The sequence below is a fragment of the Crinia signifera genome, chromosome 19, assembly GCF_055691185.1.
Source record: "Crinia signifera chromosome 19, ASM5569118v1, whole genome shotgun sequence".
NCBI lineage: Eukaryota > Metazoa > Chordata > Amphibia > Anura > Myobatrachidae > Crinia > Crinia signifera.
This window is the reverse complement of record NC_139226.1, coordinates 100,311,503-100,338,848: the sequence shown is the minus strand read 5'-3', so window position 1 is coordinate 100,338,848 and position 27,346 is coordinate 100,311,503. Positions and strand designations below refer to the sequence as shown.

Genomic DNA, 27,346 nt, shown 5'->3' with positions numbered 1-27,346 from the left:
GTATTTTCGGGATAGTAATTGTCAAAAATAAGTTTATTTCTGGATACAAATACACCTATTTTTTTTACAAATTTCCTTTAGTAAATTTCCCCCAGTATATCAGGTGATAAGTGATGTGTTAGTGAGGACAGGGCTGCATGTGATGGAGGCAGTGGAATGATGTGAGCACAGGAATGGAGGCAGCAGGAAGCCACAGACTGAGAGTTATATATTGGAAGAAGCTAGATTTATCAGCAGCACAAAGGCCCTTATTCTGATTGACGCGGACTTTACCGCATACTTTCGGATCGCGTGTTTACGGCGTCTGCGCATGCGTGGCGAACGCACCGCGCATGTGCCACGCCTTGACTCGGTACCAGTTCGGCCAGATCCCGTCCAGAACTGATCACCGCTATCATTCGGGAAATAGGGGCGTATTATGGGCGTCATGCGGAATGACACATGGGCGTAGTTTCAAAGTGGGCAAAACGGGGCGGAAACATGGGCGGACACGGGGGAGTACACTTATGTTGGGGGGCGTACATTCGGAAACCACTCCGAATGCACGCGATCAAAAAGGGCAGAAATGTGCGGTGTCCACAAGTGTACTATTGCTTTGCGGACACCACTCGTTCATGCGCTAGGCGAACGTACGCCTAATGACTACAACCATTAACACCTGAACCCAATAGAATCTACTCCTTTACTCATTACTCACTAATAGGACGCTTGTCAGTGCTTTAATTGAAACCATTGCACTTCAATTGCTGTAAGGGTTAATGTGTGCAATGCATGTGTTAGGCATGCTTGTAAGGATATATTGGCATCTAATTGATTCCAATTCAAAATAAGAAGTTTTTTATGAGGATAGGTAATTGAATGAGTGGGTCATGTGATGTATAGCAGAAGATACTTCATAGTGGGTTGTTTGGCGTAAATACTCCGCTTACGTGCGGTAGCACCGCTTGGCTCCCGTTCGGATGCGGTATTCCCGAGCATACACTGTAATACTCTGTAATACCGTGCCGAATCGGAGTGTTTCTCCCGCACACGCATGCTTTGTATGTCGTCCGTAAACACGCCCTGTTCTTAAAGAGTGAGTCCGTCCGAATGCGGAGGACACGTGGGCGTTTCTACGGACGATGGCCGCATGCGGCAAAACACCGTGGCGTGCGGACCGCTCCGTAAGAATGCGGGAATTTCCGCACAGATCAGAATAAGGGCCAAAGTGAGGACAGGGCTGGGGCAGTGACATGCTGTGAAAAGAATAAAGGAGGAAGCAGAAAGCCACAGAGTTATATAGTGTAAGGTGCAGGGTCTCCATACAGCACAGAGCATACATGCCTACTTTTGAACAATAGTTTCAGGGAGATTATAGTTGGTAGTAAAAAAAAAATGATGTGAAAGTGCATTATACTTAAGAAGTACACTCACATACACGATAGATAGATATATTTTAACATAATGTATAATGAATGGCTTAGAAACATGGCAGCGCCCACATTCCCGCAGAGAATTTCTCCAGTTTCTTATAAATTGGAAGAAACTCTTTGTGTATTACGTTCAGCAGTAAGTACACCATTTGCCATTTCAGGCACTCACTGAACAGAAATGTTATAGCTTCAAAATAAACAGATACAAGATGGAAATGGGTGAATAAATAGAGTTTGGCCAGGTTATGTTACACTGTGGCCAAGTTCACAAGCAATTGCGGTTACACTATACTGTAGCAAGCTTTAGTTCAGCAGACTACGATGCTGCACAATATAGAGGCTGGTCTTATGCGCTGCATTGTGGAAGCAGCCAGAGATCGTATCCACTCATCAATCCTCCCCTGTCATTAAAAAGCTATTAGACGTTAAAGAGAAATCACTTTGCTTCATTATGAGGAATCTGATCGTAGCTGGGATAGAGGGTGGTAATTCCACTGGAATGTTCCGGCACACCAGGAAACATCGGGCTACTTGTTAACATGTACATGAAGGTACAATACAATACACCTATAGCAGTAGACAAGGGCCCTTATTCTGGTTCACTCACAAAGGCAAATTCCTTCTCAAATGTAATATGTGCAGAGAGATTTAGATTTGGGCGAGTTATTTTGTTTCTGTGCAGGGAAAATACGGACTGCTTGTGTTTTACACTGCACTATTGTTCTCACTTTGAAGTAAAACCCCACCCAAATCTAATTCTCTCTTCACATGTTACATCTGCCCCACCTGCAGTGCACATGGTTTTGTCCATTTGAGAAGGGATTTGCCTTTGCGAGTGAACCAGAATAAGGGCCAAGATGCTGCGATAGGTTTTCAGACGGTGGAGCTGAAGTTCTGCAGTCTGGTAGTTTGGTCACAGACCTGGTTGTAGTGTATTTCTAGCACTTTGATGCTTGAATGATGCATTAGTGACTGGGGACCGATGGTGCGGCTCTGCGCATGCGCGTATGTGCGGCCTGCACCTATGGGCAGCCGTTACTGAGCGAGTGCTTTGCTGTTTAGCACTGCCCTTGCACTTTCTCAAAACTGCAACGGAGTCTGAATGACTCAAATACTGATCCCGGTAAAAATAACATGATTACAATTCTGTGGTTCCAATTTTAGTTCCATCTTAAGATAAAATCTTATGGAGGTGGCCCGGTTCCGAGGCAAAAAACAAAAACAAAAAAAATCACATTTACCAGGGTAATGTCCAAGAGGTCATGGAGCTCTAGTTGTTGGTAAACGTTCTGACGATATTCCTCCATCTGTTGTTTCTTCTGTTTGGCCAAGTCATAGTCCTCCTTCTCCACCGCACAGCGCTTCTCCACCTCGTACCGGCCAAGTCGTTCTCCAACCTGAAGACGAGAATCAGTGGATACTTATTTTTGCCAAAATACTGCTCTAGAAGTAGACCGCCCATTCTGCCCAAGTATTTGTCAACTCAAACATGAAAGAGGCGCAGAAGAGAGCGAGCCAATGTGGAGCAGGACACATCTGAAGAACAAGTAGCTCTACATGTGGGTTCACTTTTGTAGTGTGATTTAGGCCTGATGCAGGGGTGAATACAAACGACACAGCTGCATCTTTGATCACCGCAGCTGTGCAAAGATAAGCAACAGCAGCAGGAGGCATTTTGTATAAAAGATCTGCTGTCGGCTTCTAAAGACGCAGCATCAGATCAACATCATGACTATTGGTCACTGCATTTTCATACCCCCCCAACATGACCCTCTCCAGGAGGGACACAATGCTCTGTTCCAAGACTACCCTCCTAATTTTTGATTGCCATTACCTGTGTTGAACAGGTTCAATGATAAGAAAGGTGTGTCACCACAGGTGATGGCAATCATACGGCAAGGGGGAAGTCCAGGAGCAAAGCATTGTGTCCCTCCTGGAGAGGGTCATGTTGGGATGCATTTTGCCCTCATGTTACTCGGGATTTCCTGCATACTTAGGCCCTGTTTTGGTGTGGCTCGGTAAGCATTGCGGCTTACCGAGTGCTGAAACGCCGTCCCCCCGCCACCGAATCACCTCAGTACCATGTGAGGGGATGTGTACGCTGACACAACCAGCAGCAGGAGAAATCATTCGACCATTAAATGATTTCTCCTGCCTTCGGAAATCAAAATCGGTCTCAACTGACTTTTATTTCGTTATTGTAGGAAGCGAAAACAGTGTCCACCGGTGCTGACGTCTCCTGCTAGTAAGCCAGGTATCAAAGCAGGAAATAATAATTCTTACACATCTATGGGGATAATTCAGACCTGACTGCACGGCCCTGAATACGCATGGCAGACGATTATCGATACACTGCGCATGCCTATGGGCCATAGTACACATGCACGAGGCCGTGCTGCAATGAAATTCTGCTACTTTTTTGATCACCTGCTGTAAGCAGGGTGATTGACAGGAAGCAGGCGTCTGGGGATGGTAACCGGCTGTATAGTGGGAGTGCTAAGAAAAACGCAGACGTGCCTGGAAAACGGTGGGAGTGTCCGGGAATACGCTGGGCGTGCCTGGAAAACGGTGGGAGTGGCCGGGAATACGCTGGGAGTGCCTGGAAAACGGTGGGAGTGTCCGGGAATACGCTGGGAGTGCCTGAAAAACGGTGGGAGTGTCCGGGAGAACGCTGGGCGTGCCTGGAAAACGGTGGGAGTGTCCGGGAGAACGCTGGGAGTGCCTGGAAAACGGTGGGAGTGTCCGGGAATACGCTGGGCGTGCCTGGAAAACGGTGGGAGTGGCCGGGAATACGCTGGGAGTGCCTGGAAAACGGTGGGAGTGTCCGGGAATACGCTGGGAGTGCCTGAAAAACGGTGGGAGTGTCCGGGAGAACGCTGGGCGTGCCTGGAAAACGGTGGTAGTGTCCGGGAAACCGCTGGGTGCGCCTGAATGTTTTAGGGGAGGGTGTGTGATGTCAGCTTCAGGCCGGATATGCCTTTTTATTTGGCAACACCGAGTAAGTCCAGGCCTACTCTGAGCATGTGATGACTTGTGCCCAGTGTAAGAATCATTCGATGGTGAGCCTGTTACAATGGACATAGTCGCTCAGCTGCAAATAGATTTGTAGCCGTAAACAATCATTCACACAGCGAGCGCAATGATTGGTCAGGCAGGCTTTCACTCCAGCGGGGCGGCGTCTTAACTGAACGCTGGCCGTTGCGAATTTGCTCAGTTCTGAATTATGTACTAAAGGGCGAGATGTACTAAGCCCTGCAAAGTGATAAACCTCCAACCAATCAGCTCCTACCTCTTATTTTTCAAACCCAGCCTGTGACATGGCAGGTAGGAGCTGATTGGCTGGTGGTTTATCACTTTCCATTTGATCACTTTTTAAGCTTTGTACATCCGGCCCTAAATGAGGTCTTCACAACTTTGTGGCCTGAAGCTACCGCCTCGGTTGTTTTTGACTTAGTCTTTGCTCTTGCCCTGAATTCAAGTAAACGACTACTGACAGCTCTATGATGGAATCCTTCCTCCCACAGGATTTTTGGGTTCTCTTCTCATAAGTGACGCCTTAAAAACTACCCCCCCCCCATCATCCTCCCTCCATTTCTCACTAACACATTGTGTCAGTGCGTCATTAACTCATCTACGATCAAATCCTCCAAATTCTCTTCCTATAAAATGGAAAAAACATAATCTGTCATCACCTTCTGCAGATCAGCGATGGCCTGTTTGAGTTTCTTGGCGTAGTCGTACTGTTCATGGCGCACAGCCTCGTGCTTTTTCTCATCCAATTTACGGATTATTTGTGCCACTTCTGGATCTTGGTACATATCAAAGGCCAAGTCGTCCAGAGGAGAGATAGAGTCATTCTTCCTGCAAGCCAACACATTAATGCTTAGAAAAGCAATTTACAAATGGAGAGTGACCAGCCAGGAATGTGCCTGGGAACGGGCTCCCGTGTGTGCATGATGCGTCTAAGATGCTGCAGTGGATTTATAAAGCCCTGTCTGAACCAGTCTTATCCTTCCATGCTCATATTTGTGCACAGTTTACACTAAATGTTATGTATCACACACACATAATTCAATATAACAATCATTTATCACATTAGTTAAAAGTAGTTTCACTTTGAGCTGTGACAGTTTTTAGCTCACAAACTCTCCATCCAAGTCCCTATCTGCTCCTACCTTCAATCTCTGTATTCACAGCTCCCTCTTTCTATATCCAAGTTTAAAACAGATCAGTGTCCCTGCAAAAATTGCTTTCACTTTCTGCTAGGACATCTTTTAGCACAAGTATAAGTAATTTTGTCCGTTGGGTGGTTTCTAGTGGTCTGTAGTGGTACTTCGCCTCACAGAAGTGAGGAATAGTTAGCCAATAAAAGACTCCTATACGCTCTGATATCATGTTACAGGTTGAGTATCCCTTATCCAAAATGCTCAGGACCAGAAGAATTTTGGATAACGGATTATTTTTATATTTCAATGAGGTATCTTGCATTTATGTAGTATAAATACATACAACACATGAAATACACACAAGTGTATTTTATTTGTACATGAAACAAAATGTGTGTACTATCTCAGGCATTGAATTTGAATGCCAAGCAATCATTTTCTTGCACATATGTAGTGACATTTACATATCATGTCCCCAGTAGTGCCAGTTACATAGCATGTCCCCAGTGATACCAGTTACAGATGTCCCCAGTAGGGCCAGTTACATATCATGTCCCCAGTAGGGCCAGTTACATATCATGTCCCCAGTAGGGCCAGTTACAAATCATGTCCCCAGTAGTGGCCAGTTACATATCATGTCCCCAGTAGTGACATTTACATATCATGTCCCCAGTAGTGCCAGTTACATAGCATGTCCCCAGTGATACCAGTTACAGATGTCCCCAGTAGGGCCAGTTAAATATCATGTCCCCAGTAGGGCCAGTTACATATCATGTCCCCAGTAGGGCCAGACCAGTTACATATCATGTCCCCAGTAGGGCCAGTTAAATATCATGTCCCCAGTAGGGCCAGTTAAATATCATGTCCCCAGTAGGGCCAGTTAAATATCATGTCCCCAGTAGGGCCAGTTACATATCATGTCCCCAGTAGGGCCAGACCAGTTACATATCATGTCCCCAGTAGTGGCCAGTTACATATCATGTCCCTCGTGGTGCCAGTTACATATCATGCCCCAGTTACAGATGTTCCTAGTAGTGCGAGTTACATATCATGTCCCCAGTAGTGCCAGTCACAGATGTCCATAGTAGTGCCAGTTACATATCATGTTCCCAGTAGTGCCAGTTACATATCATGTCCCCAGTAGTGCTGGTACAGATGTCCCCAGTAGTGCCAGTTTCATATCATGTCCGCAGTAGTACCAGTTACATATCATGTCCCCAGTAGTGCTGGTACAGATGTCCCTAGTAGTGCCAGTTTCATATCATGTCCCCAGTAGGGCCAGTTACATATCATTTCCCCAGTAGTGCCAGTTACATATCATGTCCCCAGTAGTAGCCAGTTACATATCATGTCCCCAGTAGTGGCCAGTTACATATCATGTCCCTCGTAGTGCCAGTTACAGATGTTCCCAGTAATGCGAGTTACAGATCATGTCCCCACTAGTGCAAGTTACATATCATGTCCCCAGTAGGGCCAGTTACATACCATGTCCCCAGTAGGGCCAGTTACATACCATGTCCCCAGTAGGGCCAGTTACATATCATGTCCCCAGTAGGGCCAGTTACATATCACGTCCCCAGTAGTGCGAGTTACATATCATGTCCCCAGTAGTGCCAGTCACAGATGTCCATAGTAGTGCAAGTTACATATCATGTCCCCAGTAGTGCTGGTACAGATGTCCCTAGTAGTGCCAGTTTCATATCATGTCCTCAGTAGTGCCAGTTACATATCATGTCCCCAGTAGTGCCAGTTACATATCATGCCCCCAGTAGTGGCCAGTTACATATCATGTCCCCAGTAGTGGCCAGTTACATATCATGTCCCCAGTAGTGGCAAGTTACATATCATGTCCCTCGTAGTGCCAGTTACATATCATGCCCCAGTTACAGATGTTCCCAGTAGTGCGAGTTACAGATCATGTCCCCAGTAGTGTTGGTACAGATATCCCCAGTAGTGCCAGTTTCATATCATGTCCCCAGTAGGGCCAGTTACATATCATGTCCCCAGTAGGGCCAGTTACATATGATGTCCACCAGTAGGGCCAGTTACATATCATGTCCCCAGTAGGGCCAGTTACATATCATGTCCCCAGTAGTGGCCAGTTACATATCATGTCCCTCGTGGTGCCAGTTACATATCATGCCCCAGTTACAGATGTTCCTAGAAGCGCGAGTTACATATCATGTCCCCAGTAGTGCCAGTCACAGATGTCCATAGTAGTGCAAGTTACATATCATGTCCCCAGTAGTAGTAGTACGTTTATTTATAAGGCGCCACAAAGTGTCCGCAGCGCCGTACATAGCAAACAAAAAACAAATTACAAGGTTACGTACATGGTGTGTTGAAAAATACAGTATAAATAGGGGTATAGCTGGTAGAACTAAAATCAGAATCAGTTCAGAAGTAGGTGTCAAAATTGGCGAGGAGACTGAGGATGAAGTAGAGGAAGGGAAGAACAGGACAGGAGCACAGGTGAGGTAAAGAGGTAGGGTGAGTACGTGAGGAAGGAGGACCCTACTCATAGGAGTTAACATACTAAGAGGAGGTGGGCGGACAAACGAAAAACAATAGGAAAGTAGGAACGGATGGGAACGGAGGCAAGATAGGAGGATCAAAAGAGGTTAGGTGGAGGGATAGGCTAGTCGAAAAAAGTGGGTTTTGAGGGAGCGCTTGAAGGAGGTAAGGGAATCAGAAAGCCTGATGGGTGGTGGGAGGTTGTTCCAGTGCAGGGGGGCAGCGCGAGAGAAGTCTTGGACACGGGAGTGGGAGGAGGTGATTAATACCCCTTTCACACAGAAAATGAAATACCCGGGTGAAGCAGTTCCACCCGGGAATTTCATTAAATACACGGGTCCTTTTTCTGTGTGAAAGGGCACACCCGTGTCGTAAATCCCGTGTCTCCGACCCGGGAATTGACCAGGGTCGAGGACACGGGATTTATGACCCGTGTTGACCCTTTCACACAGAAGAATTACCCGTGTTATTCAGCAAATTACCAGGTAGAAATTTTCAACCCGGTAATTTTGTTCTTCTGTGTGAAGGGGGGTCAGGCTGCTCCCGGCAAATTGACACGGCATTTGAAATGCCGTGTATTTGCTGGGATTTTCAGACTTTTCTGTCTGAAAGGGGTATAAGTGAGAGGTCAGTCGGCGGTCAGCGATGGAGCGAAGAGGACGGAGTGTGGATAGAGATCAGTGAAGAGAGGTAAGGAGCGGTGGAGGAGGAGACAGCCTTGTAGGTGGTGGTGAGGAGTTTAAAGAGAACTCGGAAGGGAATGGGGAGCCAGTGAAGAGATAGACAGAGGGGGGAGGCGGAGGTAGAGCGGCGGGAGAGGAAGATGAGCCTAGCAGCAGCGTTAAGAATGGATTGGAGAGGTGCGAGGCGGGTGAGAGGTAGCCCAGAGAGAAGGATGTTGCAGTAGTCAAGGCGGGAGATGACAAGAGAGTGAATGAGAATTTTGGTCGCGTCACATATCATGTCCCCAGTAGCGCTGGTACAGATGTCCCCAGAAGTGCCAGTTTCATATCATGTCCCCAGTAGTGCTGGTACAGATGTCCCCAGTAGTGCCAGTTTCATAATCATGTCCGCAGTAGTGCCAGTTACATATCATGTCCCCAGTAGTGCCAGTTACATATCATGTCCCCAGTAGTGCCAGTTACATATCATGTCCCCAGTAGTGCTGGTACAGATGTCCCCAGTAGTGGCCAGTTTCATATCATGTCCGCAGTAGTGCCAGTTACATATCATGTCCCCAGTAGTGCCAGTTACATATCATGTCCCCAGTAGGGCCAGTTACATATCATGTCCCCAGTAGGGCCAGACCAGTTACATATCATGTCCCCAGTAGTGGCCAGTTACATATCATGTCCCTCGTGGTGCCAGTTACATATCATGCCCCAGTTACAGATGTCCCCAGTAGTGCCAGTCACAGATGTCCATAGTAGTGTAAGTTACATATCATGTCCCCAGTAGTGCCAGTTACATATCATGTCCCCAGTAGTGCTGGTACAGATGTCCCCAGTAGTGGCAGTTTCATATCATGTCCGCAGTAGTGCCAGTTACATATCATGTCCCCAGTAGTGGCCAGTTACATATCATGTCCCTCGTAGTGCCAGTTACATATCATGCCCCAGTTACAGATGTTCCCAGTAGTGCAAGTTACAGATCATGTCCCCAGTAGTGCAAGTTACATATCATGTCCTCAGTAGTGCTGGTACAGATGTCCCCAGTAGTGCCAGTTTCATATCATGTCCGCAGTAGTGCCAGTTACATATCATGTCCCCAGTAGTGCTGGTACAGATGTCCCTAGTAGTGCCAGTTTCATATCATGTCCCCAGTAGTGCCAGTTACATATCATGTCCCCAGTAGTAGCCAGTTACATATCATGTCCCCAGTAGTGGCCAGTTTCATATTATGTCCCAGTAGTGGCCAGTTACATATCATGTCCCTCGTGGTGCCAGTTACATATCATGCCCCAGTTACAGATGTTCCTAGTAGCGCGAGTTACATATCATGTCCCCAGTAGTGCCAGTCACAGATGTCCATAGTAGTGCCAGTTACATATCATGTCCCCAGTAGTGCTGGTACAGATGTCCCCAGTAGTGCTGGTACAGATGTCCCCAGTAGTGCCAGTTACATATCATGTCCCCAGTAGTGCCAGTTACATATCATGTCCCCAGTAGTGCCAGTTACATATCATGTCCCCAGTAGTGCCAGTTACATATCATGTCCCCAGTAGTGCCAGTTACATATCATGTCCCCAGTAGTGCCAGTTACATATCATGTCCCCAGTAGTGCCAGTTACATATCATGTCCCCAGTAGTGCCAGTTACATATCATGTCCCCAGTAGTGCCAGTTACATATCATGTCCCCAGTAGTGCTTTTAGCAAAAAATAAAAGTACATTTTGGAAATGGTGGTTTTTGGGAATAATTTGGATAATGGATATCTGGATAAGGGATACACAACCTGCACTATTATGATCGAATGCTTTTTTTTAACATTAGATTAACGTGAACAAACCACATTGGAAACTCTTTAGACGGGAGATTGGGCATGTAAAACAAATAAAATTTCCCTCATTGATGCTCATAACCCACCATAACACAATCCGCTTATGTTCCTTAGACAATTGTTCTGTTATGATACACAGAGGTAGATTTATTAAGCTTTGTGAAGTGACAAAGTGTCTGATTGTTACCACCGGCCAATCAGCTCCTACCTGTCATTTCTCAAACCAAGCCTGTAACTTCACAGTTTACCGAGCTTAATAAATCTACCCCACAATTACTAACAATGGACCTGGACCAAATAGAACAGTGCTTGTTTTATTGATCATGGCAAGTAACCTATTGTGAGATTAGGACTATGTACTATGTTATAGACAAGGCCTCCTGTGTGCTTTTACAGAAAATTCATTAACATTAAAGTAGGATTTATTCTCGGGAATATTGGGTTTCAGTTGATCTGGGCACTCTGGCTTATTTCCATGAGATTTGGGGCCCTTGGCACTGCTGTAGTCATGGAGGCTACGTCCTCTATTTGGGTGGTCTGTCATTCACCAGGAAATGCCATTTAATAAAGTATGTTCAAGTGTCATTTGTACTTGGTTAGGTGAAGCATGCTTGGAATTATTGTTTTATATTTAATTTCAATACATAATTCCTCTTTATGCTGCATTTACTTGTACCCCAGATGTAAATCACTACTCCAACATAATATATGTATACTTTTAATAGTATAGTTTTTAAACTATTCTATAAACAAATCATAGTCTGATTTTATTGATGGCTTAGGGCCCGATTCCGAGTTAGGGCCAAATCAATGCTTTGACATTGGAGATTGTTGCAGAGGGAGGAAGGAGGCCAGTGCAAAGAGCTACCTTGAGCAGCCAAGAGTTGGCAGAACCAGCCTCTACAGTGGCTGTCGATGGGGCAACGATGTCCAAATTGATAGCTGCAGGTGACATCGCCCTCACATATTGGCGTGCTATCTTGTAGATAGCAGTACAGATAGTGAGATGGACATATAGCATACTTCTCTGTTATACATGGGGAGAAACGCAGATACCACTTCTACCTCATAGCAACTCTTCTTACATCTACCCATCCGCTCAGTCTCCTGGACACACCAGGGCAGAGTCTCCTGGACACACCAGGGCAGAGTCTCCTGGACACACCAGGGCAGAGTCTCCTGGACACAACAGGGTACAGTCTCCTGGACACAACCGGGTACAGTCTCATGGACACACCAGCGTACAGTCTCCTGGACACACCAGCGCACAGTCTCCTGGACACACCAGCGCACAGTCTCCTGGACACACCAGCGCACAGTCTCCTGGACACACCAAGGCAGAGCCTCCTGGACACACCAGGGCAGAGTCTCCTGGACACACCAGGGCAGAGTCTCCTGGACACACCAGGGCAGAGTCTCCTGGACACACCAGGGCAGAGTCTCCTGGACACACCAGGGCAGAGTCTCCTGGACACACCAGGGCAGAGTCTCCTGGACACACCAGGGCAGAGTCTCCTGGACACACCAGGGCAGATTCTCCTGGACACACCAGGGCAGATTCTCCTGGACACACCAGGGCAGAGTCTCCTGGACACACCAGGGCAGAGTCTCCTGGACACACCAGGGCAGAGTCTCCTGGACACACCAGGGCAGAGTCTCCTGGACACACCAGGGCAGAGTCTCCTGGACACACCAGGGCAGAGTCTCCTGGACACACCAGGGCAGAGTCTCCTGGACACACCAGGGCAGATTCTCCTGGACACACCAGGGCAGATTCTCCTGGACACACCAGGGCAGATTCTCCTGGACACACCAGGGCAGATTCTCCTGGACACACCAGGGCAGATTCTCCTGGACACACCAGGGCAGAGTCTCCTGGACACACCAGGGCAGATTCTCCTGGACACACCAGGGCAGAGTCTCCTGGACACACCAGGGCAGAGTCTCCTGGACACACCAGGGCAGAGTCTCCTGGACACACCAGCGTACAGTCTCCTGGACACACCAGCGTACAGTCTCCTGGACACACCAGCGTACAGTCTCCTGGACACACCAGGGCAGAGTCTCCTGGACACACCAGGGCAGATTCTCCTGGACACACCAGGGCAGAGTCTCCAGGACACACCAGGGCAGATTCTCCTGGACACACCAGGGCAGAGTCTCCTGGACACACCAGGGCAGATTCTCCTGGACACACCAGGGTACAGTCTCCTGGACACACCAGGGTACAGTCTCCTGGACACACCAGGGTACAGTCTCCTGGACACACCAGGGTACAGTCTTCTGGACACAACAGGGTACAGTCTCCTAGACACAACAGGGTACAGTCTCCTGGACACACCAGCGCACAGTCTCCTGGACACACCAGCGCACAGTCTCCTGGACACACCAGCGCACAGTCTCCTGGACACACCAGCGCACAGTCTCCTGGACACACCAGCGCACAGTGTCTTGGACACACCAGCGCACAGTCTCCTGGACACACCAAGGCAATGTAACTGGCACTACTGGATACCCAGCGCTAGCAGAGTTGCTGGGGAACCTGATGGCTCTCTCAGACCAGGCATCTCATGCTGTGTGGTGCACTGAAACTAGATCTACGAGGACACATCTGTCCTCCAAAAAGCAGAGGAATCTCACACATGGGCTCTAGCTTTTTTCATTTTTCTATTATTATGCCCTCTAAAGGCCAGAGGGCATAATAATTATAAGTTACCGACGCAAAAGCTAAAACTGGTATACAAATACCAAGTCACATATGCTACAATTAGCATTCTAAATTATATGGGATGAGCTATAGATAATACTTATCATAAGAAATGACATAGGTCGAAGTTTGTTCTACTCACCCAGCGTAAGATGAATCAATAGCCATGTCTTCCGAGCTGTTCCCAAGATACTGGTCAATAAGCTTATCCTGGGATGGCTGGTGAACAAAATATAAAAGAGCCAAGTCATTTATTTAAATCAACGTTTGTTCCCCTAAATAACACCATGGCCACAATACAACAGCATGCAGTGGGGCAGATGTACTAAGCCTGGCAAAGTGCCAATTATCTCCTAGCTGTCATTTTTCAAATGCAGCTGATTGGCTGGTGCGTAATCACCTTACACTTGATCACTTTACCAGGTTTAGTACATCTGCCCTCAAAGTGTGGCGGCTGCACTATTCCTGTGAGACAGTCGGAGGATTCAAAGGGGTAATTTGTTTACATTTAAACCAAATTGGTTCCACCTTAAAACGAATTACAACTTTAAACTTAGCGGCTGTCTCGTCGGAATAGAAAATGACAGGCTATTATATTTGGGCCGTGTATACTGTCAACTTTATGTCATGATTCCTACGGGCATCACTTTTTCAGATCCTGCCCACAAAATGACTGTTTTGACCAACAATTTGTAGATAGCTGTAGTGACATGTACATGTTAATTAATGTGATCAAATATTTTCTCAATCACAAACTCCAACATACTGTCTCAATCCTATACCACCCCAATCACAGAATCAATGACAATGGGCAAAAAGCTCAAACAGTAAAGCTGAGCACAGCATAAATACATCCAAACTGATATAGTACTATAAATCCCACATACAATAGAGGCATGTTGTGCTGGTGTGGGCTAGACAATCCAGGACCCCTCAAAACATAGAAACAGGCATAATAGGAACTGGGTATGGATGGTCTACACTACAGTGTCAACAGTCAATAGATTGACAATAAAAGGTTGACTTACAACAGGTCAACATTGACAAAAGTTCAACATGGAAAAGGCAAACACAAGCAAAAGATTGACATGATTTTTCCACAGTTTTTGTGTCAATGGACCTCCACAATATGCGTAGCGTACCATCGCATGGCTCACTTCACTGAGCTCTGCACATTTTACCGTTCCCTGGGAAATGTGACAGTTAGTAATGACTACTCCTGTGCACCAGCTAGGTGATTTGGGAAATGTGACAATTAGTATTGACTACACCTGTGCACCAGCTAGGTGATTTGGGGAATGTGACAGTTAGTAATGACTGCAGCTGTGCACCAGCTAGGTGATTTGGGGAATGTGACAGTTAGTAATGACTACAGCTGTGCACCAGCTAGGTGATTTGGGGAATGCGACAGTTAGTAATGACTACAGCTGTGCACCAGCTAGGTGATTTGGGGAATGTGACAGTTAGTAATGACTAAAGCTGTGCACCAGCTAGGGGATGTGGAAAACATGACCAGTTAGTAAATCTCAAGGACCAGTATTGCAGGCCCCGGTTTAGGTGTTCTATTTGCAACAATGAACTTATTATGCACAAATCAGGAGACAAAGAGGCAGATTCAGACCCGTTCGAATTGGGTCCCTTCACCAATGTTCGGGGCCTGTGCATGCGCAAACCCCGGGAGGGAATGGTGTGTCGATGCCTGCGTGGGACGGCTGACTGACTCACCAAATTCGGCAGATAGTGGGCATCTGAAGAGTAAGTATAGACTTACTTTTCAGAGCGAAGGCTGCAGAAACCATTCTTTGGTCAGCGACCCATGTGAGGGGATGTGTTCACGTACAATGGCAACGCGTACCTGTTCTAAAGGATTCTAGTACATGCAGCCTAGCAAAAAAAGGTCTGAATGACCTCCAAAGACTGTTATGGTTGACATCTCCTTCAAGTAAAGGAAGAAAAGAACTACAAAAAACACCTTCTGAGAGTTTACTTTGATTTTTGTCTAAACCCAGAATCCCTTAGCATTTATTCATATATACTGTATGACTAATTTGTATATTAAATATACTAGTAAAACCAGGCATGTCACTCCAGGACAGCCCACTGTGCTTGCCTTGTATAGCCAGGACTCCTCTGCAGGCTTGTCCCACTGAGAAGCGCAGGACAGAAATGGGACAAGTATCCAGCAACTTTAATATAGCCATTAAGCATACCTCCCAACAGTCCTGATTTTATCGGAACAGTCCCGATTGTCAGGGCCTGTCCCGATTGTCAGGGCCTGTCCCGCTGTCCCACCCGCGGGCGGCAGTGTCCCACGGTGTGGGGGGGCTGTTGGGAGTCCCCCCTGTCAGCTGCTAAGCAGCGGGGAATAAACGCTGTGCGCATGCGCACAGCGTCTATTCCCACAGCCAGGGGGCTGGGGGCATGGCTAGAGGCTCACAGAGCCTCTGGGTCATGCCCCCATAGCAGCAAAATGGGGGCGCGAGTATAGGCCACGCCCCCAAATTAGGCCACACACCCCCCGAAAATTTCAACGCGCCTCCGGCGCGCAGCAGCAGCAGCGTCCCGACTGCTGAGCTGCAAAAGTTGGGAGGCATGCATTAAGTAATACATAGCATTTGATATACGTTTTCTTTTAGGAATGTAATCTAGTATACGCAAACTATATCTATGAAAAATAATCTGTATTTACCATGTTATCGTCATCAAAATCCACTGGGTCACCAATTATATTTATTGCAATTAGGGCAACCTAATGTGAAAATAAAGGAAAAGGGAAAGATTAGCAATCTGTTATCAGGCCTAGAGGGGAACTCAATTTGCTGCGGTAATTTACAGTGGACTTTTTGTGCCCCTGGGTCTATTCAATTCAGCCTGGTGGCAGCTATATAGCAGGACGTGCGTGGGGTTGTCTCATGACCTCAGCAGGCTCTGAACAAATTTTGGTGGAAAAATGAAAAATGTGTCTGGCCAGGAATTGGGCTCTCAGTCTGGAAACCTCTCGCAAAACTGGACTTTCACAAATTTCTTGTTTTTTGGGGGGGGGGCAATTCAATTAGTTCACTTTATACAGATGTAGCGCCTGTCAGCCAGCGCCGGCGCTCGCTGCTGGCGATCGCCGGCTGAATGACAGCGGCTTCATCTGTCTCTATTTTTGGTCAAAAACATAAAATGCTTGATAAGATCACTGCTGTGATTGATAAGATCACTGCTGTGATTGAGAAAATGGACTATTTTGCAATGTGTTTAATACTGAAATACTTTATTTATTTATTTTATGATCATTGTTCTTGGGACAGACAGACAGAATTAGTCTGTAATTTTCTTTTTTTAGGGTAGGGGGGATGAATGCTTGTGTCTATCCAAGATTTCTGTTCTTACAATCGATTTCTTTTAACCCCTTCCCGACATTGCCTTTTAAGGTAATTTTTTTTTTTTTTTTCCTCCTTGTGTTCAAATAAGCGTAACTTTTTTAATTTTCCGGCTATATAGACACATGAGGGCTTTTTTTTTGCGGGACAAGTTGTACTTTCTAATGGTACCATTTACTATACCGTATAATATTCTGGGGAATCAGGAAATAATTCAATGTGGGGTAAAAAAAAAAAAAACCGCAATTCCACAATTTTGCGCTGGTTACGGTTTTTTTGGAGTTCATAGTTCGTTTAAAATGATGGGTTATCTTTATTCTATGGGTCGTTACGATTCCGGTAATACCAAACTTATATAGTTTTCGTTACATTTTACCACTAAAAAAAAAAATAGAAAATGTTACGGTTTTTCGAATTTGCGTCGCGTCGCCATGTTCTGCGGCTTATAACTTTTTTATTTTTCCACCTACGGACCTGGGTGAGGGCTCATTTTTTGCGGGCTGAAGTGTACTTTTTAATTAATACCATTATGGGATATGGGCGACTTTCTGATCTCTTTTAGCTATTTTTTTTTGGGTAGGCGATGCGACCAAAAAGCGTAGTTTTGGCGTTGGGGATTATTTTCCGTTTACGCCTTTAACCGTGCGGGATAACTAATGTTATATTTTAATAGATCGGACTTTTAGGAACGCGGCGATACCAAATATGTTTATTTTTTTTATTATTTATTTATCTTTATTTGGGAAATGGGGAAAGGGGGGTGATTTGAACTTTTAATATTTTATTATTTTTTTTTATTTTTAAACTTTATTTTTTTTTTTTTTTTTACTTTTACTACAAGGCCCCCTAGTGTACTTGACCACTAGGGGGCGCGATCGCCTGTACTAGGTTCAGCCATAGAGCTCTATGGCTGAACGTAGTGATTTTTTGCACTTCCTATTACATCCTGCCTGAGGCAGGATGTAATAGGTATGAATACACGGACAGCACAGGGGTCTACATTAGACCCCTGGCTACCATGGCAACCGATCGGCACCCTCCGATCGCGCTGCGGGGGGCCCCGATCGGCGCCGGAGGGGGGCGCCCCCCCCTCCGATCAGCTATTTAAGCACTGCGGGCGCTTTGCCCGCGGTGCTTAAAGGGTTAAACGGCCGCGATCGGCGAACTCGCCGCTCGTGGCCGTGAGAGCAGGGACATGGCTGTAATATACAGCCATTACCTGCTCTCTATCAAGCCAGCTCACTCCGTGAGCTGGCTTGATTCACCCCCAACCGACATATGACGTAAATGTACGTCATATGTCGGGAAGGGGTTTTAATACGGTATTTTCAAGTGATACATAGTGGATTACAGCCATTGTTTCTATTCTTTGCAAATAGTTTATACTGTGTATATACAGTATAGTGATTAGTGCTACCCTAATAATTTGTCACAAGCACTTTAAGGAGGGTATTTGGGATGCAGTTAGAATCCCGGCGGTCGTAATCCCGGCACATTCTCCCTCTATGGGTGTCCACGACACCCATAGAGGGAGAATAAATTAGTGTGCCAAGTGTAGCGAGGCACCGGGCCTCCACAAGGGAGGGGGGGCGATCCACACCCCCCCAGTGTCGGGATTTCGGCGTCAGGATATTGACTGCCAGGATTCAGACCGCCAGGATTTCGTACCAATCCCGGGTATTCCGACTGTTGGAACTTCATGACAGTCGGAATCCCAGGCCTTTTTTTGTTTCTCTCAACTGTAACTTGCCAGCCGGAATTCAATGTTTCGGCTGTCGAGTGTGGGAAAGTCCGAGGATCGTCGAAAACGTCCGCTGATTGCCGAAAACTGTTGTGAATTCGACAATTTGTGTCAGTTTCCGCCAAAACAGATCCAAAAAGTCAGATCTGACACCCTTCAATGCTGTCGTTAAGGGCAGAATAGAATAGGCGTTAGGAGAAATCAGTACATATTGTATAGTACTTTCTTGCTTTATGGTACTGAGCTGTTCCTGCTGCCTACTTACCTGGTTATACAGATTATATCGATTTCCGTAATTCTTGTGGAAGATCAGTTTCAGATACTGTCCCACTGCATCCACATACACAGACTTCAGCTCTCGGGCTTTGTACCCAGTCTTTTCATTCTCCGACAAGGCCACATACCTGAGACGCAAGTGAATGAAATTTAGATGATCTGGTAACTACAGTATAGTTACAGCTACAAACATTGATGTTCTCAAATAAAAAACTAATGCTCAAAATAGACCAAAACTCAACAGCATTGGATACACCCTACAGCAGGAGTGGCCAAACCGGTCCTCGAGATCTACCAACAGTCCATGTTTTCCAGGCCACCTGTGGATCTGTAGAATGAGACGTTAGTAGTGACTTCACCTGTGCTCCAGTTAGGTGGTCTGGAAAACATGCCCTGTTGTAAGCTCTCGACAACCAGTTTGGCCACCCCTGCCATACACCCTCCATTAGTTCATGTGTATGGCTTTTATTGGGTTTTTATTTTATTCACTAAAAAGCCAATATATTATGTGACCGTGGTTTAAAAAGAGTGAACATATGACGTATCTATTCCAGACCTTGGCACTGGGCCTTGGCACAGGGGTGGGGGGTTATTCAATCTGTGACAATATTTCCGAACAAGGGAAATAATGGCAATCATCTATTTAATGCGGCTATTAATGAGGACATTGAAGGCTGTCAGATCTGACTCTCTTTAAAGTCAGTTGTGTTTTGTCGGAAACGGACAGAATTCCGATTGTCATGTCGTCCCGACATTCGGAATCCGGGATTGAATACCCCCTAGGACTTTTGTTATTGGTAATATTTCATTATGCTACTTCATAAAAGACCTGGTTACTATTTAATGCCCCTTTCAGATCTCCAAAATAACCAGGGTAATTGCCAGGTTGCTGACTTATCGACCCAGGTCGAGGTACGGTGGGAAAGCACCAAACTTAACCCAGGTCGACCTACCCGGCAATTTGACTTGGGTTGTAAGGGTTATACCCGGGTCACCCGCTATATCATTGCCAACCATGGTTTAATGTGAAAGAGCCGGGCCCGGGGCTGGAGCCAGGTTGGACCCGGGATCGAGATTTGGGGTCTGACCTGGCATAGAGATGTGAGAGGGGTATATGTGAGCATGTCTCTGTGTTAGGGGGTAAGAATGTTGGTCTCCTAAAATGCTGACATCATACATTGTGTGATATACAAGCATTCTTTGCTGTGCTGTCCAAGTTTTAAGCAATAAAACGGAAAATACTAGTATTTTACAGTAGAAGGGGTCTTTTCTATGCAGCAAAAACTCCACTGTCCTTGTATGTAAATCTAATAACCTAAGCCTGTATGAAGAAGATGTATATTCAAACATCACTGATAAAATATGTTAGGTTTCACCATTCATAGATCACAGCCAATCAGATCAGGTTACATCAATGAGACAGGAAGCAGAGGCAGCCAATCAGTACTCAGTGATATCACTGAGACACAAAAACATAATATTAAGGGGGGAAATAAATTGCTTTCTGTGCACCCAATAGCACTTTACGCCCAGTCTAAGCCGAGGGGGCGATATTCAATTGTGAGTTTTTTCACACATGTTGTACGTCTGATGCGACTGTGCCTGGCAAGTGATTCAATATTTATTTTATGTGGAAATACATCTAGGATGGTATTTTTCTCTCTCTCTTTTAGGAGCAGATGCTATCTGTGATGTGTTATAATGCAGCACACATGCCACACAGATTTTTTTTTAAATAACATTAAAATACACTTTATTAAAAAAAGATTTGGAACACTACAAAGTACAATTGAAACCTCTTCCTCCTCTGTCAAGCGTCAATGTCATCTCTGCCCCCTGCAGCAGATGTTCAATGCAGAGTGGAAACCACTTAATACCATTGCCAAGGCCAGTGGTAGGTAACCAAGAAAAGCAGGGCCAGCCGCCCCACCGATCTGTTCATATAGTTCTCTATCATCCGTCCCTGCGGATGTTGTACGGTGAAGGTACAGTAAATGTTGATGTAGTTTGGTTGATAGACAAATTTTATATTCAATACGGTAAAATACAGACAAAGTTGGGAATGACAGTAAAGCTGACTAAATGAATTTATTAAAAACCTATCCTTATTGATGTTCCAAGGCTAGACCACGCATTTACAAACATTTAGTTATAAATATAAGTATTCACCTGTAAGTAAATTTGTGTTATAGCCCAAGAAACTCAGCATCGATTAAGATTTATTTTAAAAATCGACCAAAACTTGAACAACATCGACCTTTTAGAAAATATAACCCCAGGGCTCTGGAACTGATCTAATTCGTTTCTAGAAGTAGTTAAAACAATATACATGTGAACAATGGCTCAGTTGGGCCATCTAGTGGTGAGAGTGAACAATTACATTCGTGCAATCTCCCTTCAAAAGATAAAAAAAAATAAAAAAAAAAAGACATTACGGGTGAAATGTAATAGGGTGAGAGAATCAGAAAGTGAGAGATTTGGTAAAAAATCTCCAGTTTTTTTAAACGGAAATCCTTTAAACTGATGTGAAATCATTTACAAAATCAAACTGGTTTTGCAGTGTAAATGATTGCCGCTTTAAAAAAACCCTGGAGATTTTTTATCAAATCTCTCACTTTCTGATTCTCTCACCCTATTACATTTCTCCCTACATTTGGGGACCAACGTGAAAGACCCCCACCAAAATAGACTTACCCCAACCTACGAAACCGTTCAGACTGGTAAGGAGTAAAGTATTCAGGAAGACTTTCTGAAATGTAGAACTCTATTTTGGATGATATCATGTATTGATGAGCAAGAAGCTGTAATTTCCGTATTCTGGACCTCTCCACCATTTGTAGAACGATTTCTTGAGGATATTGGCAAAACCTGTGAAAAAAAAATCAGACATAATATAGTGAGAAGTGGAGATAGAAGAATAATTATTACATAATCCTGTTCCTTAAATATATCCAAGAGACACACATTATTATACCTGGTCAGCAGGAGTATACCTGGCCAGGATATATAGAACAGCATGGTGTGGTTGTATTGTATCTAGACCAGGTATTAGTTGTGGCCAAGTCTAAAGCAAGCCTGATTGCAGACACCTGTCAGTTGTTTTTAAAATTCTTACAGAGACAAGAGACAGTGCTCCTGATGCTGGACTGACTGGCCAGGTGATAGGCCTGACAGTGCTAAGATACAGCCCTTTTTTTTATCTGATGCCGAGATTTCGGAACAAGGGATCGGATTAAAAGTTTCACATCACATGTCTTTTTCCGCCGACTCCTACCTGAGGTGCCTTCCTGTGCTAGCAGAGACTCACTGGACTTGGCACACTGAGAGGGCCTGTTTGTCACCACTGCAGCAATGATGTGTTCAGGCACATCTGTATATTGGGTACTTGTTTCCTAGCACAGCGCCCAGGATTTTAAGTCGTACAACATATAATCACATCGCATGCCATACACCCGATACGATGCGATTTAAAATTGTATACGCCCCTATACGATTTTTAATTGTATAAGCACCCTAATGGGGCTTACAATGTTAAATGCACCCCCACGCCAACCTCACTATGAACGCCAACCCGAAGCATGGCGAGCGCAGCAAGCCCGCGAGGGGCGGAGGTATTCGTCCTCCGACCTTTTCATACCCCCGCTATCCACGTCGACATTGAGTTGATTTTATATAGTGTGGCGAGCACAGCGAGCCACCGAGCCCCATGTATTACTTTACATGTATTCCGCATCCCCTCACGGGGCTCGCCACGCTTCGGGCTCAGTGGTTCGCCACGCTATATAAAGTCAACTCCACTCCGACGTGGATAGTGGGGGTATGAAAAGGTCGGAGGATGCGTACCGCTGCGCTCGCCAAGCTTCGGGCTGGCATTGATAGTGGGGGTGCCGTTGGTGGTGCTTTTAACATAGTAATACAATGGCATACAATGCGATGGTATACAATTTAAAATTGTATAACATTGGCTGCCATCGCATATCATCGCATCGCATACCATCGTATGCCTTATGGTCTGCGATGCGATGGGCGCCGTGCTAGGAAACAAGTACCGTATATTGCATTGTTTCACCTGTTTATGCAGCAGTTTAAGTTCATGTGAGGAGCGGCAACAATGTCGCAGGGATGGCCCATTGGGGGGGCATAGCATTTTCTGGGAGTGGCTCAGAAACCGCTGGCGTGTCTAGGACGCTCCGGGGGAGGGCAACGGCGGCTGCATGATGTACCATGAAACGCCGGGGAACCACCCTGCCATGCCCTCTGTCAATCAAGCTGTGAGTGCCTTGTCAAGACAGAAGTAGTCCGAAGGTGCTTGCAGCCGGGGCCTGCCGGAAGAGGGGCTGAATTCAGAGCTGTGCGTGCAGGTCTGAATGGTACACTATGGCTCTTATTCAGATCTGATTGCAGTACAAATTTGTTCTCAAAATGGGCAAAACCATGTGCACTGCAGGTGGGGCAGATGTAACATGTGCAGAGAGAGTTAAATTTGGGTGGGGTGTGTTGAAACTGAAATCTAAATTGCAGTGTAAAAATAATGCAGCCAGTATTTTCCCTGTACAGAAACAAAATAACTCACACAAATCTAACTCTCTCTGCACATGTTACATCTGTCCCACCTGCAGAGCACATGGTTTTGCCCATTTTGAGAACAAATTTGGGTACTCTTTACCTAGAAGGGCGCCCATCGCGGGCATTGCATGCACTAAAAAAATCGGGTGCGATGCGACCGACGCGATGCCCGCGATTTCCCATAGGGAACAATGTTAAATGTCCCAATTGACCCGATTTTCCTGTTTAATGTCTCAATTGACCCGATTTTTCCATAGGAAACAATGTTAAATGGGCCACAGAGGCCAAATAGGCACCCTGAAGTGTGAAATGGCCCCCACAATTGTTAACGCCACCCCACGATCAACATCAACCTGAAGCGTGGCGAGCGCAGCGAGCCCGCGAGGGGCGGCGGTACGCATCCTACGACCTTTTCATACCCCCACTATCCACGTCGGCGTGGAGTTGAGAATAGAAAGTGTGGCGAGCGCAGCGAGCCACCGAGCCCGAAGTGTGGCGAGCGCAGCGATCCCTGCGAAGGGATGCGGACACCTTCACAGGTACACGCGGGGCTCGCCACGCTTCGGGCTCGGTGGCTCGCTGCGCTCGCCACACTTTTTATTCTCAACTCCACGCCGACGTGGATAGTGGGGGTATGAAAAGGTCGTAGGACGCGTACCGCCGCCCCTCGTGGGCTCGCTTCGCTCGCCACGCTTCGGGTTCACGTTGATCGTGGGGTGGCGTTAACAATTGTGGGGGCCATTTCAGACTTCAGGGGGACTATTTGGCCACTGTGGGCCATTTAACATTGTTTCCTATGGAAAAATCGGGTCAATTGAGACATTGAACAGGAAAATCGGGTCAATTTGGACATTTAACATTGTTCCCTATGGGAAATCGCGGGCATCGCGTCGGTCGCATCGCATGCGATTTTTTACTAACGACGCCCACGATCAAAATCGTGGGCGCCCTTCTAGATAAAGAGTACCCAAATTTGTACTGCGATCAGATCTGAATAAGGGCCTATATAGCACAGCACCACACTTGGCTATGGAGTAATGCTTCTGCCTGCCGCACACACCTACCGTGTTTCCCTGATGATAAGACACTGGGGGAAATTTACTAAAGGAAATTTGTAAAAAATAGGTGTATTTGTATCCAGAAATACACTTATTTTTGACATTTACTATCCCGAAAATACGGCAATTCATATTTGTATTGATAGCACATCAATACGACTACGAATTTCCGTATTTTCGGGATAGTAAATGTCAAAAATAAGTGTATTTCTGGATACAAATACACCTATTTTTTTTTACAAATTTCCCCCACTGTCTTTTTTTTCTAACAAAAAACCCCATAGGGCTTATTTTTGAGGTAGGGCTTATTTTAATTATACCCATCATTTCCCCCATTCCTGCTTTTATACCCACCATGCCTCCAGTCCTGCTTTTACCGAATATACATGCCCCTGAGTCCTGCCCCTCACCTTTCCCGTTTTTCAGGCTTTCCACCGCTGCTAAGTCCTGACACTCCGCTCCCGCCTCTGTACAGCACAGAAGCCGTGTGGATGGTGAGGGGTTACCTCATGCCTAATGCATCCCTGGGACCGGGAGGCTGCAGCGGTACCAGGGCTGCTACCTTACCGCTGCAGCATCCATCATGCAGGGTGGCGGAGAGGGGGATAGAGCAGGGGGGCATTGTACCGGTATTTTAGTGCACACACCTGGAAAAATGTTTTTTTTTCGGCAGGTCTTATTTTCGGGAAAGGGCTTATTTTGAACAAGTCCAGAAGTCAGGGTAGGGCTTATTTTGGACAGATGTCCAGAACTCAGGGTAGGGCTTATTTTCGGGGAAGGGCTGATTATCGGGGAAACACAGTAGCACAGCAACACTACTTACCTAGGAATTATAGTATAATGGGAGAAATATAAACATGTGGGAACCATAAACTGCAGAATCCCTTGTACTCTACCTTGGGGATCTCCATCCACTGACGGTTGGTGCGTGGACCATTAACTCTTTGGCACTAAACCCATCCTCATGGCCAGAGGAGTTGATCACGATAAATCCAATCTTGCGCGGCATGCTGCCGATCTGCAGGGTCTGAGAGCAGAGAATTATATCAGGGACCACAAATGATGGTGCAGTCCAACCACTGTATCAAACTCCAGGGTGGTATTCTACTAAGAACACACGGTACTTATGTAGTATCTGGGCTGCCGATTTTTTGATTGTATGCCTTAAGTTAAGGCATACAATCAGATGCGATGCGATGCGATATCGCATCGCATCGCATACGATGCGATGCGATGCGATGCGATGACCCGATTTTTCCATAGGATTCAATGTTAAAATGGACTGAGTCCATTTTAACATGGAATTCAATGGGAAAAAGGGGTCCTTTTCATACCCCTACTATCCAAGTGGGCATGGAGTTGGATATAAACCTGTGGCGAGCGTAGCGAGCCACCGAGCCCGAAGCGTGGCGAGCGAAGCGAGCCCCGCGAGGGGACGGTATTCTGTGTCCCCTCGCGGGGCTCGCTACGCTCGCCACGCTTCGGGCTCGGTGGCTCGCTACGCTCGCCACAGGTTTATATCCAACTCCATGCCCACTTGGATAGTAGGGGTATGAAAAGGACCCCTTTTTCCCATTGAATTCCATGTTAAAATGGACTCAGTCCATTTTAACATTGAATCCTATGGAAAAATCGGGTCCATCGCATCGCATCGCATCGCATCGCATGCGATTTGGTCGGGTGCGATGCGATGCGATGGACCCGATTTCAAAATCGGCAGCCCAGTTACTACATAAGTACCGAACACACCTTCCATGCCTATTAGCTGGCTACATTTCTACAGAACTTCGATATATCTGGAATATATATAGATGGCGGAGCCGGCAATGGATTGGTAGTGCTCAGTAAGCATCCACGCTTGTCATCAATAGTGAAAAAAAGCACCATTATATGATAAACAGTAGTCAATGTGAAATCCTATGAGGAAGGACCCACACTAGTCATGTCTTTTAAATACTGGAATCTGATGAGGGAGCATCTTTATCACTAGTATTACATAATGGTGGAGGCAGGAATACTCCTCTAGTCACCAGGAATGGGGGAATCAATCCGCTAGTCATTATTACAGAATGCTGGAACCTGGGATGAGGGGAGTACTTCCTCTATCACTATTATTACAGAATGCTGGGATGATGGGAGTACCTCCTTTATCACTATAATTACAGAATGCCAGAACCTGGGATGATGGTAGGACCTCATCTATCACTATTATTACAGAATGCTGGAACCTGGGAAGATGGGAGTACCTCCTTTATCGCTAGTATTACAGAATGCTGGTATGATGGGAGTACCTTCTTTATTGCTAGTATTACAGAATGCCGGGATGACGGGAGTACCTCCTCTATTACTATTTTACAGAATGCTGAAACCTGGGATGAGGGGAGTACCTCCTCTATGTCAAGTAATACAGAATGCTGGAATGATGGGAGTACTCCTTTATTACTAGTATTAGAGTGCTGGGGTGATGGGAGTACATCCTCTATCACTATTATTACAGAATGATGGGATGATGGGAGTACCTCCTCTAGTCACTAATATTACAGAATGCTGGAACCTGGGATGATGGGAGTACCTCCTCTATCACTAGTATTACAGAATGATGGGATGATGGGAGTACCTCCTGTGGTCATTTGACAGAACGCTCAGGAATGACACCAGTGCACAGGCATCACCAGGAATGACAGCAATGCAGCATAATCACTGTAAAAGGGTGGCCTCTTACCCCAGTCTGTGCCCCCAGGCACCAGATTCATGGACCAGGATGTCAGGTCACCTTCTCCCCAGGGCGCAGGGAATAGTATTGGGACACCTCAGCCCGGCTGCTCTGTCATACACACCCAGGGCCCGGTGCGGGGAGTATATACCGGGACAATTCTACCTTCTCTCCTCCATCTCCATAACCACCGCTTGACAACAGTCAGACAGCAGGTGCGGGGGATCCTGGGAAATGTAGTTAAAGGATAATCCGTAGGGCGGTGCTGTGCATGCGTCTGAGGTTTCCGGACATTTCGACTGCAGTTCTCTGCTTGGCCAGTGACG

General features: G+C 46.2%; 1 protein-coding gene across 2 annotated transcripts in view; it reads right to left on the bottom strand.

Annotated features, from left to right (window-relative positions):
- CEP104 (centrosomal protein 104) overlaps positions 1-27,259 on the bottom strand; it is a 101,749-nt gene extending 74,490 nt beyond the window's left edge. For both annotated transcript variants that reach the window (XM_083163016.1, XM_083163017.1), the window contains exons 1-8: positions 27,030-27,259; positions 25,204-25,334; positions 21,378-21,551; positions 18,673-18,811; positions 15,988-16,047; positions 13,441-13,517; positions 5,105-5,273; positions 2,654-2,809 (exon numbers count right to left, since the gene is read on the bottom strand). In XM_083163016.1, coding sequence (XP_083019142.1) covers positions 2,654-2,809; positions 5,105-5,273; positions 13,441-13,517; positions 15,988-16,047; positions 18,673-18,811; positions 21,378-21,551; positions 25,204-25,316 — 888 coding nt within the window. In that variant the 5' untranslated portion in view covers positions 25,317-25,334; positions 27,030-27,259. The remainder of the gene's footprint in view (positions 1-2,653; positions 2,810-5,104; positions 5,274-13,440; positions 13,518-15,987; positions 16,048-18,672; positions 18,812-21,377; positions 21,552-25,203; positions 25,335-27,029) is intronic.
- Between the last annotated feature and the right edge of the window lie 87 nt (positions 27,260-27,346).